The sequence below is a fragment of the Suricata suricatta genome, chromosome 2 (assembly GCF_006229205.1).
Source record: "Suricata suricatta isolate VVHF042 chromosome 2, meerkat_22Aug2017_6uvM2_HiC, whole genome shotgun sequence".
In the NCBI taxonomy this organism is placed as follows: Eukaryota; Metazoa; Chordata; class Mammalia; order Carnivora; family Herpestidae; genus Suricata; species Suricata suricatta.
In genome coordinates this window covers 79888095-79903317 of record NC_043701.1, presented here as the reverse complement: position 1 = coordinate 79903317, position 15223 = coordinate 79888095, and the positions used below count along the sequence as shown (strand labels likewise).

The following is a 15223-nucleotide window of genomic DNA, read 5'->3' as shown; positions in this document are numbered from 1 at the left end:
GTGCTGATAGTGTTACCACTTCTAAAACCTTTGAGGGAATATTATTTTTCTTCTCAGTCTTATAAAAGATTGTTCTTCTCTAGGAAATAGGTGTTTTATGTTTTTAAAGTGGTTTTGTTTTGTTTTGAGAGACAGAAACAGTGTGAGTGGGAGAGGGGCAGATAGAGATAGAATCCCAAGCAGGGTCCTCACTGTCAGCACAGAGCCCAATATGGGGCTCAAACTCACAAAATGGTGAGATCATGACCTGAGCCAAAACCAAGAGTCCAATGCTTAACAGAGCCACACAAGCACCTAGGAAATAGACATTTTATCATGTTTTTAGGAACAAGTGCCAGCACAAAAATAGAAAAGAAGACTCTATCAGTAATCAGTACCTAAGTCAGTGTTTCCTATACTTTTTATTTTTGCTATTCTGTTCTTATTTTAAGAAACAATATGACAACAAAAAGTCTATTCCTCCCTATATAATTACTGCTTGGCATTCAAGAGCCCATGCTCAAGTTTATTCCCCACTTCCTTCTTTCTCACTACCTTCAGACTATCTATAACCATTGACAAGCATATCTACCTCTGCTGATCATTTCTAGCTGTTGACATTGGCCTTTGCACAAGTTTTCTCCATTTTGGAAAACTAATTCCATTTGGCAATGGCTGTGACACAGTGCATAAAAATCACTTTAGGACTTGTTAAAATATGAGCCCAATCTAAGAGATTTTGATTTGGAACAGGGTTTCGAATTTCATTTTCTCTGTTCTAGAGAATCCCTACCATATTTTTGCCAATGAAATAATCTCTCATTGGCTCTTGATAGGTGTGTGGTCCTGATCATGTTACTTAACTTCTCTGTGCCTCAGTTTCTTAGGGAGTAGGAACAGTATTACCTACATTGTAGATTTCTTGAGAGGAATGAAGATTACATACAGCATGTAGTATGGACCTAGAGCTCAGTACATGTTAGCTGGGTTACTCACTGTACCACCAGATTCTCAAACTGTGCTGTCTTACATGTCATTTGCTGATAGGTAGCTTTATAAATGCTTTTAAAGGCTATCATGTGGACATGACTTCACTCATTTAATATCATGCATAGCAGATACTGTTGGCGCCCTGCCTAGATCCCCCTTTCCAGGCCAGGATATTCATCTCCCCGACACCTGCAGGTGTTGACTGCCAAGGGTAAGCCTTCTGCGTAAGTTTGTTCTTGGCTGATGGAAATCTCTTCAGCTGGTGATGTCTGGGAGCCTATGCTTTCAGCTGGCCCCTGTAACACATGGCTGGCTAAAGTGGGGTTCTAATAGCTCAGACCACTTGCCTCTGGGCTGAACAACCTTATGATTGAGAACCTTCCAGAGCTCCCCACTGGATCAGGATCAGCTGGACTCTGAAACGACAACTTTGCTTCATCATGCTTTCTGCCCTCCTTCAGAGGCTTCTCCTGAGAGCTCGCCCTTCATAAGTCACTTAGACAAGGATCTCTGCCTGAGGCTCTGCTTCTAAAACATCCGAAGGCACAGTGGGTTGTAAGGAGCTTTAGGAAGGCATTCGTATCTTTCATAACTTTTATGTCCTTTCTCCTGCATTGTTCAATATGTAAAAGAGAATCATGAAGTGTTGAAAAAGTCACTTGCAACCTACATCATAAATATTCACCTAGATACAGAGAAAAGTGTAAAGTATCTGACTTTATCAAGAAATGATCTCCCAACTCTAAAATGCTGTCATTCACCATTTTCATAATATTTTAAGTAAAACACATTTGCTTTGGTGGACATCAATCTTAGAAAATGTGAGAATGCTTGAGAAATTTGATGCCGCGGGACTTGCATGAGAAAACTCAGAGTGAGGATCAAAACTCGAACCTCCCTCAAGGACACCCAGACATACAGAGAAGGGCAATGCATACTGTCTGCAAGGAGTCCAAAGGCTCAGAGTTGCTCTGAAGAGTTTAAAAGAATTCAGATATGGTGTCATCTAATCATCTCTTATCCCATTTTACAGAGGAAGCAAATGTGGTCCAGAGAACTGAAGTGCCCCAAATCACACAATGGGTGGCCAGGGAGCTGGGGTTATAGCACACGTGTTTGTTTACTGGTCTGGGGCATTTTCAACTCCAGCATACTTATCTTTGTTTTTGTTTTCAGCACACTTTGTTACCCGTTTTCAAATTAGTGTAAAAGAATGGATTTGTTTTTCTCACACCCTAGAATTACACAGAAAGAAAGCCCGAAATTGAAAACAAAGGGCATTAAGCCCACTCTGCCATATTCTCCCCCACCCCATACCTGGGCCACTCATATTTGAAGTTTTGAAGTTAGGTCACTTGTCCATGGAAAGTCCTAAGAGGAGCTAGATCTTCTAACTGGCCCTATTACCAAACTCACCTCTTCACCCCACCTCCACCAGAATATAAAAGGGAAGGACAGAAGACACAAACCAACAAGCTAAGGTAGCAATTTATAGCTAACTCAGGGGAGAGAAATATACCCTAGTAGAAGATATTTGCCTTTTTAACTTCTTTCATCCTGCTCTACTGTCAGAGGGGATCAAGTCCAAAATGACAAAGGGAAGAGAAGAGGGAGGAAGTATCTCAAGTCGTGCCCCATCAATAGAGCAGTGGTTCTCAGTGGGGGCAATACTGCCCCCTCCAGGGCCTTTTGAATTGAAAATATGCTGCGTTGTTAATGGTTTTCCTAGGTTTTGTGGGTGTGGGTGAGGGATGTAGGGAAGATAAATCTATGTAGAGTAACTTAAGTGTCTCACTAATATCTTCAGCATTTCCATTAGGTTCCTTGCTAATTTATTCTAGAATTAAAGTGAGCTAGTATGAAGTTCAAAAGCTACCTGTTTTCTGTTTGTTTTGACATTATAGATAAGCATATTATGAAGTAAGGGAACTTGACAAAATATTTTACTTATGGGGAGTCTGGGTGTCTAGGTTGGTTAAGCGTCCTACTCTTGGGTTTCGGCTCTGGTCCTGATCTCACAGTTCGTGAGTTTGAGACCCACATCTGGCTCTGCACTGACAGTGTGGAGCCTGATTGAGATTCATTCTCTTTCTCTCTTTCTCTCTCTCTCTCCTTCTCTCTCTCTCAAAAATAAATAAACTAAAATGAAATATTTAACTTATAAGGGCTATGTTAGGGGAAATCACTGAAATTATTTTTAGAAGTCCTCCGTTTTATACAGTGGATCAATCGCACATTCTTTGAAATAGAAACATTGCTAGCACACTTTAAATATTTCGATTTATAAACATTCAATTTGACACTTTTTCAGAAACAAATCCACTGTATTATGTACAATAAATTTCTAATCATATGGCTATAAATTTTCTTATCTTGTACTATTCTTTTTTTTGTCCTGACATTATACTGGAACTATAAAAATAGCTAACATTTTATTCTTCATTCAGCAAATATTTACTGAGTGCTATTATGTGCCAGACACTATTCTAAATGCTTGAGGGTAGAGCAGAGAAAAATATAAAAAATGTTGCCCATGAGGAATGTACATTCTAATGAGGGAGAAAGATGATAAACAAGATAAAATGTACCATATATTAGATTGTGATAAGTGCTAGGGGAAGAATAAGTAATTTGTTTATTTCACAGACATTTATAAGCTCCTACTTTCCAAGTCTTGCTCTTAGCAATGAGATGCAATGGTGAATGCAACAGGTAAGTTCCCTACTGTCACAGAGCTTAGATAATAGTGAGAGGAACAGGCAAGTAAAACAAAATGAATAAACATAGAGGTATCAGATGATAAAGGCTATAGTTTATGATAAAGAGTGACTGGGATACGAAGCAACATCATATAGACTGATTAGAGGTAGTGCCAGCAGGACCAAGACTGTCAAAAAGGAGCCAGTAAGATCAGGAGATGAGCATTTCATGCAAGGAGAAGGGCTAAGCAGAAGGAAGAGCGCATGTAGAGGACCTGAGATGGAAACAAATGTGTTGTACTAGGAGAACAGAGAACACAGTGTAACCTGAGAAGACAGTCAAGGGAGATTCGATGGAAAGCGAGGGGGTGAGGTCAGCCAGGGAGATGGCTGTCAGATCACATAGAGTCACTCAGAGGAATGGTGAAAAATAAAGTGAGAAGCTAATGAAGGGTTCTGATTTTATTTTGAAGTGAGGTATTGTGACACAATCTGCTGTGTTAAAAATACTCTGCTGTGTGGGGCTGAGTGGGGAACAAATGTGGAAACTGGGAGTTTATGGAAGAACTTGACACAATGGTCCCTTAAGAACAAATAGATTCAAACTGTATTGGTGGCCATGGATATAAAGAACTATGGTTAGATTAAAAATGTGATTTGGAGGTAGAAGTGACAGGACTATTGATGGATTGGGTGATGAAGAGATGGGACATGTCAAGAGTGATTTCGAAGTTTTGGGCTTTAAAGTTTACCTAGAAGTGTCATTGACAGAAAGAAAGAAGATCAGGGTATATGATCAAGGATCCCGTTTAAGACATATAATATTTGAGATGTCTATTAGACATCCATGTACAAATATTAAGTAGATATAAGTGCTTGGATTCAGATGTGAGATCAAGACTCTACACAAATATATGTATATGTGTATGTATATATAAGTATGTATATAAGAAATCATATAAGAAAAATGTACAGTTAGAGAAGAGTTCTCAAGGTTGAGCTTTGAGTCATCCTGATCTTTAGTGGGCAGGCAGAGGAGAAGGACAGATTGAGATGGAATAGTCAACTAAATAGGTGAAAACTAGAAGGATGGGGTGTCATAAAAACTAAAAGAAAAGCATGAAATGCTTTGAGGGATTTGGAATTGTAAAATATTGTTGAGACAAAAATGTGGTCCTTGGTGACCTCAGGGGCAACTGCTTTGGTTGTCATATGAATTGAAAGTCCAGTAAGATGTGGAAACATAATGAGATGCCCTTGACAGGAGTACTTCCTGTTCCTCTTCTTCCTGATATGAAGTTTAATTGGAGTGCAATGTGGAAAAAAGGGAGATAAGAAAGTGGAGCAGATAGTGAAGAAAACATTTCTGGTAAGTTTTGCTGGAAAAGGGAGCAGTGAAATAAGGCTCTAACAGAAAAGGGACAGAGAGTCAAATATGAACTTAAAGTTTGGGATAAAAACAATCTGAAATGGAACACTCCAAATGGTAACTATTGTAGGCACTATTGTTACAGAAAAGTGACAGGAGTCAAGTCCGTGAGAAGCCAAGAGGGGAAAGGACCCAGAGCAGAAGCCCAGGGGCTGGTGTCTGATCGGACCAGGACATGACTTCTACTGTAAGAGACAGGAGGACAGAGGATGCTGGAGATATCACTGCCCTATAGGAACAAGGTCACACCTTCACACTTCTCTGGCTCCTTCAGTAGACCTAGTCCATGCTACTCTACTCAATTCTCTTCTAATACAGACTTTTTAGTTTGACTCAGTATTTTCTTTGGCTAATAGTTCAGAGAAGAAAAAAAATTAGAGTCTTAGGAGATGGATTGTCCTTTCAAATTGCAACTATCCTCTCTCCCCCTCCCAAATGGCAGGTTGTGCTTCTTGTGTGATTTAAGATACAAAAGCTTTTCTGCATAAAATTAGAACAAATGAACATTTGAAGGGTTTATGACACTTTAGTAAGTTATGTGCAACTAACATGAGATTTGGGGTAGAGTATAAAAATTACAATATTTTTGTAAGAATGTCTTTATACTTGAAGGGTCAAGGTCCATTACTTTCTGCTAAATATAACCCTGAAAGTAAGGACTTCAGTGATTAACTCTCTCAATCCTCTAATCTCATTATTAACTTTGGCAGATGTTTCTCTTGGAGCATTATAGCAATGTATTTAAATTGTAGTGATCTATTTGTTCTCAATTATAATTTGAGTAAAAAGGGAATCTGAGATAAAGTTGTTCAGGTACTGAACTAAGGTCATGAGCACGTGTTACATGAGATAAGCCTGACATGGATCCCCACTACTGTGCAAGAAAAAGAAGTGTGTACGGTGAGTGAAACCAGAGGATTCAGACTGCCTGAGCTAGCTGCATAGCTTTGGCCCAGACACATATTCACCTAAAGTTTCAGTGCTCATTTGCAGAGTGGGGAGAATAAAGCATTTCCCTCCGTGGTTATTGTGGGAGATTTAATGAGCTAATATATGCAAAATATAATCTATAATCTGAATAAACATCATATTCATCATTATAGTTATTGAGATTCCCACATGATATTCAGAAGTTAGGGACAAGTTTCTCTGTCTTCCCCACTTCCTGACATGCCACTGGCCAATGGACTGGTAGCCCAGACTAGAATTCTGGGCAGATGATGAGACTGTACTGTGCCAGAAACATCTTGGATAAAATAGTCCCAGATTTGTCCCTTCTAGATGCCCTACATAGTTAAATACGTAGCAACCTGAGCAAGAGATAAGACTGTCTGCCTCCTAAGCAGGCATGATAGCTGAGGGATCACACGTCTAGGTGGAATAGAGAGGGAGGCTCTGAGATTCTACTTTCCTGCAGAAGGCAACGCTCTGCTAGAGCACAGCATCTTTAAAAACCAACTAAAAAATCTAGCTGTTGAAGGAATGAGTCTCTGTGTCCCACAGGCATAGAAGATACAATGTTACATATATTTATATGGATTGGCTATTATTTTGAATTGAGCTCTTGCTAAAATTTTATTTCCTTCTCTATGATCCCATAAAACCTAGTACATACTTTAATATTGTATCAAAAACACTACCTTGCAATTTGGTTATATGATGTTCATCTGTCTACTCTGCTTTGCTATGAGATCCCTAATGTGTTTGTACCCCAAATGACTAACACAAAGTTTGGCACATATTACATATTAATTCTGCTTATCTTTAAAGTAGGTGAATGAAAAAATTACCATGGTATAAGACATAAATACTCCATTATCTCGTTCTCCCTAAGGAGAACAAGAATAATAAAATTAGGCATAGGGAATCTCAATCTTACTATAGAAGACTCACAGATGCACTCTATGTCTGACAGAGGGCGCACTAGGGTAGACCTTTCTTACCTGGCCCAGCTCGCTAGGAAAAACGCCTTCTTGGTGAAGGAGTTGCCTAAACTTTAACAAAATCCTCGTGATCCCTAATCTCTCAGAAAAGATTAACTGCCTTTCTTATCAAATGTGTAAACTTCTTGTTAGAGCCAGCTGGATTCATTTCAGATTTTATTTTGTTAGGGCTTAAGCTAATAGGCAGCAAGAATTTTGTTTACCAAGGAGTTACCAATGTAATTCCTTAAGTGACTGTGTTCATAATATATATCCCCCAAATCACTGGGCCCAATTAATTCTCCCCATTCATTCATGAGCTAACCATGCCACCTCTCTCTAAGGTGTCTGACAGAGAGGAGGTCCCTCTGCCTCAATCCTTTCCTTAAATTCATGATGACTGTCCATGCATGTGTGGCTCTCAGAAGACAGAATGTCATACCTCAGGCTTGGGCATTCTAAGAGCTAATGTGTTCCAAATTAACTTCGTATCCATTTTTTATGGGGTCAGGGGTGGTGGCAGTGGTGAGAAAGAACAGAAGCAAGGATCTGACACATGCACAGGTGCTCTTGGAGTCACTCCCTGTGGCTTCTGTTGTGCTTTAATTCTGGGATTTAGTGTTTTCCTCCAAGGCCTTGTACAGTAGAAAGAGCCTAGGCATGGGAATATTAGAAAGAATACAGGGCTGTGTATCCAGAACTTGGGTCTAGTCTCTGCTCTGCCAATGACTAACATAAGTAAACATGACCAGCCATTTTCTCTCTCTAGGTCCCAATTTATAATTTTGTAAAGTGAAAATAGTGGAATAGCATTTAAATTATAAGAACTCCATGCCTTATTTTACAGAACTCCAAACTATTTTGAACCTCTATTTTTTTGCCATAGCCACCAAACTATTACTTGGAATAATAATGACAAATCAATCTGGGTGACTGTTCTCCCCAGTTCCCTCCAGACTTGCACTTCCTGTTGACTTTGGATAAAGGAATTCTTTTCCTTTGCTATGTGGTAATCTTTGGCCTAGATACTAGTTTAAGGATATAGAAGTACTATGACATCCCTATGGAGGCTGACTGTAGTAGTCATGTGGCCCTTTCACATGGTCCTAAGTATATATTCAGTAATTTAAAGTAGTCCCAGGAAATTTAGATTGCCCTTATATTGGAAGATACCTTTTTCATGGATATAAAAATACTCGTGTTTTGCAATTAAGAGGAGTAATTTCCTTCCTGATAACCTAGCTTGACAATCTCAAACTTCTAACTGTCCTCACTTTTTCAATTCTCCTTCCTGTCTCTGCCCAGTGGTCACAGGGATGTTAAAGATGCACCTTATGGGGCACCTGGATGGCTCGGTCAGTTAAGCATCCGACTCTTGATTGCAACTCAAGTCCTGATCTCCTAGTTTGTGAGACTGAGCCCTGCCTGAGTAGGCCCTTGCTGATAGCATGCAGCCTGCTTGGGATTCTTTCTCTCCCTCTCACTCTGTCCTTCCTCTGCTCGTGCTCTCTCTCTCTCTCAAAATAAAGTAAAAAAAAAAAAAAAAAAGATGTGCCCTATAGCGCACAGAAAAAGGATGAAAATGAACATTTCTAAAATACCTCTGAACTCGAATTTTGACCTGTGTCCACGGACTCTACACCACAGAGGGGTGAAAAGCCTGGATTTGGCCCTTCCCCATCCCCCCTGTGTGTCTGTTACATAGCATGCCTCAGTACACACGTAGCAGGACCGAGTACACGGCTCTGGCTGAAAGATGCCTGAGGCCCATTTCCCCAGAAGAAGCCATTACAGATAGATGCCTGATTGTGTGACACCTTCCCAGGCAGACGGGTGGCCTCTGAGCTCAGCCAAGAGGGCTGGTGGGAACAATGTCACAGGTTTCAGTCCTACAAGGCCAGTTTTCTGATTGTATTCCTGTTTGTCTGATCATGTTGCTGTTCTGGCTGGATTCTGGCCTGTGTGTGAGAAGCTGAAGCACATTTCCCTGAGTGCCCGGGCATCTGCTCTTTAATCCTCAAGAGTAGTCATTATACCCATTTTACAGATAAGGAAACTGAGGCTCAGAGAATTTATGTGACTTGTCTGAAGGGACAAGGAATAAAATCTATTTTTCATTGCATCATGCAATTTCCCAAAATAATCTGCCCTAATTCAAAAGATTCTTCATTTTATATGAAGCAAAAGATGATCAAAAATTACCAGCACCTGAGAACACAGAGGAAGCACGACAATAGTCAATGCTAATGACAAGGTTGAATCAGTCCCTTAATTTACTTTAGTCCATGTGTGAGATATATGTAATCATATTCAAAAGAATGAAAATAGATAAATTTGAAGTTGAATTTTCTCCTGAACATGATACTGGTACAATTTCCCTCTCCTATGAACATTTGAGAGTTACTGGGAGGGTCTAATCTGGTTCTCCTATGACTGTGTCTTTCCCAAACCAGCTGGTGTGCTAGAGCTAGTTCACACTGGCTCTGGTGAGCTGATTGTACCTGTCTATCCAACTCTCGTAGCCTGAAATTGGCCATAATGGGAGCATTTACACCATGGAAATCAGTAAACTACACAAACCACAAACACCCGTTCCCCCACCTCGGTTTTTCCCCTCCTGAGAGCTGGTTGTTTAACATGTATCCTTATATCTTGGACTGTCAGTCTTAATCATAGATATTTGGTAATCTGACAGCATCACTAACACTGAGTATTTCCAGATGGGGCTAGTTTTCTTAAAAATATGACTCTATGCTATCAGGATAACTGTAAGCTGGCACAAGGGATATAGTGTGCAAAACGCCCCAGACTGTTAACTGTGAGCATAGTGTTCCTCCGAAACTTGGAAGAGTCCTGTAAACTCCTTCCAGACCCTCAGGAAAAGCCAGGAATAACCATTCCCTTGAAAATATAAAATACAACAAGAGGAAAAAGGAAGGGAAAAACACATTCATCAAGAGAACCCATTAAAATGTTCTCCAAAAATACCTTTAATGTTTTATGTGAAAACCGAATACAGATCATTTGTTTTGGATAAATAAAAGTTTAGACTTGGGGTAGCATGTCAAAGGGGTAGTGAACTTTAATAAAGATGCACTGACAATTAGGAAACGTGCAGGAAGGGGCTGATCTGTGATCGCCTGACCCCACTTCTCTTTGGACTTTGATGTTCCAGCTCAGAAAACATAGCTACGATACTTATACATGGCTCATGGAGGATGCGGGGATGAAATGGTACAATCCTTTTGGAAAACTGGCAGTTTTTAACATTTATAAATATTTTACCCGAGAGTAATAAAAGCTGTGTGTGCACAAAAGTGTTATTCTTAACAGTCCCAAAGTAGAAACAACACAAATGTCGAGTAACAGGACATCTATAATATATTCATATGTTGGAAGAATAGACTCAGCATTTAAAAGGAATGAACTATCAATAATGTGGTGTGTCTTAAAAAAAAAGTAGTGGAGCAAAAGATGTACAAAACTTCATAAAGTACTTACTTTAGGATTTCATTTGCATGCGATTCAAGAACAGGCAAAACAGAGGAGCTCCGGGGATCAGAAGTGGTTGCCCTGGCCTGGGACTGAAGGACTGACTGGGAAAGCCTATGAGAGAAAGTTCTGGGGCGCTGTAAATGTTCGAATTCTTGATTGGGAATAGTCCTGTACATTTAAGAGTTATGAGTCTTTAATTAAATGTAGATTAGATCTTGATTGAAATGTGCACTTATGTATAAATGTAAATAAATACACATACTTAAATTTCTAACTAATTAAGGAATCTACTGCAGTGAGCCAGGCTCCCCTCAGCCCAAAGAATTTCACACTTTCTCTCTACCCTTGCAATACTTAGATTTTGAGCTTTCAGAACATGGATTCAGGCTTCAGGGTGATGCTACAAGTTGAAACCTTGTGCAATCACCCCCAGGTCATTTCCCTCTCGTCTGCCGACTTCCCATCACTGACACAATACCCCATCTGACCACTCCCTCCAGCGAAAGTTTGGGAGAGGCAGGTTCAACCTGGCGGGGAATTCCTCTCCCCCGCACACTTTCCAGCGCCCTGCGGCGGCGGGTCACACAGCCCCAGTGGGGCGTGAATCAGCCTCCCTTCCAGGCTTCCCATAGGCACGCTCCGCCCCGTCCGGGGTCGGCGGAGGCTCACTCTTCTACATAAAGCAAGCACCCACCACGTCGGCACCCAGGCCGCCTAGAGGCTGGACTCTGTGCACTCTTTTCCAACGGGACTTTCAAGGAACGCCTCGCCCCGAAGGCCACTTGAACAGGACACCATGGACTCCACTGGACCTCTCGGGCTGTTTCTGCCGTTGCTCCTGATGGGGACCGTGCTGGGCGATGGGGTTCAGGAGGCGCCAGGTATTGGCTGATCTGGGACCCCATCTTTGCGCGGGCTTCCGCAGGGGCAGGCAGCGAGGGCTCTGTGGGGGCCCCGGCACCCATCCTTACCCGGATTTTCCCGGGTGCCTGCCTCACAGGAGTCTAGGAGCCGTGGGCAGGGGCACCCCCGCCGAAGTTTGCACTTTCTCTCTCTGCAAACCTCGCGGTGCTCAGAAGCGGCGGGACAGAACTGCCCGGGGAAGCCTCTACTTTCCCGGGAGCCGTGGCTGACCCCCTTCCCTCCCTCAGACTGTCCTTTTGCTCCTCCTTTAGGGAACAACGCGGAGATCTGCCTCCTGCCTCCGGACGAAGGGCCTTGTCGGGCCCGGATCCCCAGTTACTACTACGACAGGTACTCGCAGAGCTGCCGCAAGTTCATGTACGGGGGCTGCGAGGGCAACGACAACAATTTCGAAACTTGGGAGGCCTGCGATGAAGCTTGCTGGAGGATAGAGAGTAAGTTGCCCCACGCAAGCTCAGAACTGCGCGCTCCTTGCACCGAAGGACTGGTGGTAGTTTAATTTTACGCCTCCTTGAGGACACCGTTTCCTCGTGTTGACTGATCATCCATCAATCCGAAACACTTCCAGTGGAATTTATTATTAAAGTATGATTTGGCTAACTATAAAATTTACTTTTGTCCCGGGATGCCCAATCATCTTTTGGGGTCACTACAGGATTATAGTGGAGATTCATGATAATGTTTTCTATTTTACTTTAATTAGATTATTGTATCTGTTAAGGCTAGTAACAGAACATGGGACTTTGTCATTCAAGGAACTAAACCAAGGGAAAATACCCGTCCCTGTGAATACGTTTGATTAACTTCATGTGTAGAAAAATCAGAACACCCGGTGAGAACAGAGAGAATTCCCACTATATTTGACTGACTCAGGTCTGGAGCCACTGTTAAAAAAAAAAAAAAGCTAAAATAACTGTATTAATGAAAAGTCTCTTGGGGATTTACTTCCCAGTACTAAATGTCATGCTGTTTTTCTCCCCAGTTGTTTCTGAAAATATACCAAAGTTATGACGTAATACTAAGAAGATAATTTTTGACTAACATTGTCTTATGTCCTCCTTTTCCTAGAAGTTCCCAAGATTTGTAGGTTGGAAGTCAGTGAGGGGCAGTGTGGAGAGCCCAGAGAAGAGTACTTCTTCAATCTAAGTTCCATGACATGTGAAAAATTCCCATCTGGTGGCTGTCACAGCAATGAGAACAGGTTCCCCGATGAGGCTACCTGTATGGGATTCTGTGCACCAAAGAAAAGTAAATACTACTTTTTATTTTGTTTCCATTTCATTTCCAAAAAACCCCAACAATTTGATGTGGAATTCACATGGCTTGTGTTCTGGTGATTTCACAAATAGTACGGCATCAATCTTTACACTACTGCCCTGGGATGGAGTATAATTATGCCCATTTTTACATATGAGAGGACGGGCTACCAGAAGTTAATGACTTGCCAAGTTCTCAGGGCTAGAAAGCCAAAGCCATGCATGATTTCAGTTTTTGCTTCCTCTTCTGGATTGTTTCTTTAGAACTACTTCTTATCTACTTAACTTACACAAAAATTACAGTATTCTGAATGTCATGACCTCAGGTTTGGAATCACTTGTTACAGGAGATAGTGGAATATATATAGACTTAAGATGGTGAAACTTGAAAATTTCTATCTAAAGTTTTGGGCTACATTTCTGTATCCTTTAGTAATTGCAAATTTCAGGAAAAAGAGATCTGTATCCCTTCTTTGTTCTCCTCCCCGTTTCTTACTTACATCCTCACCCTCTCAGTCCCTAAAGTTACGGGTTACGAGGGCAGCATTTTTGTAGAGAGAGAGAGAGACTGCACAGGCATTTTCCCTGGGCATAGCAGACACATACAAAAATGTATATAAACTAAACAAACAAGGAAAACTTGCTTTGGCAGAGATTTGAAGAAGCTTTATAGCTATTTGCTGTGTTCAAAATGTAAAATCTTCAGTTAATAAACAGATGGACGTTACTAGTGTTTCCTTAAATTTTTTGTGTAAATGTAAATATTCCAGTGGCTACTTGGGAATTAGATTAATTCTTGATTAATGGTGGAAGGAGAGCTGATAAAAACATTTAAAATAAACCTACCAACACAAGAAACTTTACTAAAACATGACCTATAACAGCCCTTGAAACATGGCCCGTTTCTACCTGAGCATATCTGCTCTCTGGGTTTAATTTTTTTACACATTCAAATGATACAAGGACATAGCTTCAGAAGAAATTCTCTCCAGTTTATGAAAATTTTAGATTTAACAAAAGTATAGCATGTAAGCTTTCTTGAAAATTGAGACACTTTTTAAGTGGTTTAGTATGATATTTTGGATTCAGAATGAAACTTCTACGGGATTAGATTTTCTTCAGTTACTTCAGCAATCACTGTTATTAATTCTGGTATTACTGCATTTCTAATTTTCTTTTCTTTCTTTTTTTTTTTTTTTTATAAAGGTCCTTCATTTTGCTATAGTCCAAAAGACGAAGGACTATGCTCAGCTAACATGACTCGCTATTATTTTAATCCAAGACACAAAGCTTGCGAGGCCTTCACCTATACTGGCTGTGGAGGGAATGAGAATAACTTTATTAACATGAAGGACTGCAAACATGTTTGTGTAAAAGGTAGTGAACTTTATCTTATTCAATTTTTAAACTAATTTTATAAATAATTCATAAGCAAATTTATATTTTTATGTATCCATTTTCCTAATAGCATATTGACATTTCTAGACTACTTCTACATCAATAGCATTTATTTAGTACTGTCAAATGCTAACGCTGTTTAGCTCCAATAGTTAGTAGCTGTATCCTTGCATTGTAAAGGTAGAAAGTTACTAACTTGAGTGGATGGTGAGTAAAACTGACTTTATAATCACTAAAAGGAGTGGAGGTGAGTTCATAAGCATGTCGGAACTGTTGATTTAAAGTGAGTGTAACAGCTGGAGATATATGATATTTATTTTTATTTTGTTGACTTTAGCTTTGAAGAAGGAGAAGAAAAGGAAGATGCCAAAGCTTTTCTTTGCTAACAGAAGGCTGAAGATTTGGAAGAAGCAAATTTAACCTTTTTTCCTATATTTCATCCTGTGAATGCTACTGCCTTTATGGTTGTACCTGAATAATAATATAGTGATATGGGCAAATGAATCATTAAGGATTTATTCCCCAGTTTTTATTGCTACAGGTTACTTTTTTGTGTATTTTGATACGTAACTAGCTGCTATTCAAATGTGAATCTATTATTTTTAATTTACTATTCACCTATATGAAGTTGAATTCTTACTGTGCCTAAGATATAAAAGCAAGTATGACTCACCCAGTTCTTGGGGTTGTTCATCCCGAAATCAGAAGGTGACAGCAACTGAAAAGCATAAGACAATATAATCATGTTGTCTTAATACATATGCTCATAAAAAGGGCCAAAATGAAATGCATTTCATTTTGCATTTAACAGGTGAATTATATTTTAGGCCCAAGGAAGCAAACGTGCAGATTTATCAACACTTGAGGAAATACTACAAGTGCTGTTATGTAGACATAACTAACTTCTATTTCTATTGTGTCATTTAAAAGATAATAAAATAACTTCTGACTGAATAAAAAGTTTGTAAAGTTCTTAAAATCAGAAATGTTTTCTTCTGGGGATAAAATTCTCTATGTTTCTATCCATCCCCTATCTATATGTTTATACATACAGGATAGATGGCTGTTAATATTCTATGGTTACCTTACTTCCTAAGACATAATAAACCGGAGACCACTAAAATTGTTAAA

General features: G+C 40.0%; 1 protein-coding gene across 1 annotated transcript; it reads left to right on the top strand.

The window, feature by feature from the left end:
• The first annotated feature begins 11098 nt into the window (after positions 1-11098).
• TFPI2 (tissue factor pathway inhibitor 2) lies at positions 11099-15223 on the top strand. Its single transcript, XM_029957127.1, has 5 exons — positions 11099-11395; positions 11690-11872; positions 12507-12686; positions 13901-14071; positions 14430-15223. The coding sequence occupies exons 1-5, from the start codon at positions 11311-11313 to the stop codon at positions 14510-14512; spliced, it is 702 nt and encodes a 233-aa protein (XP_029812987.1). The 5' UTR covers positions 11099-11310; the 3' UTR covers positions 14513-15223.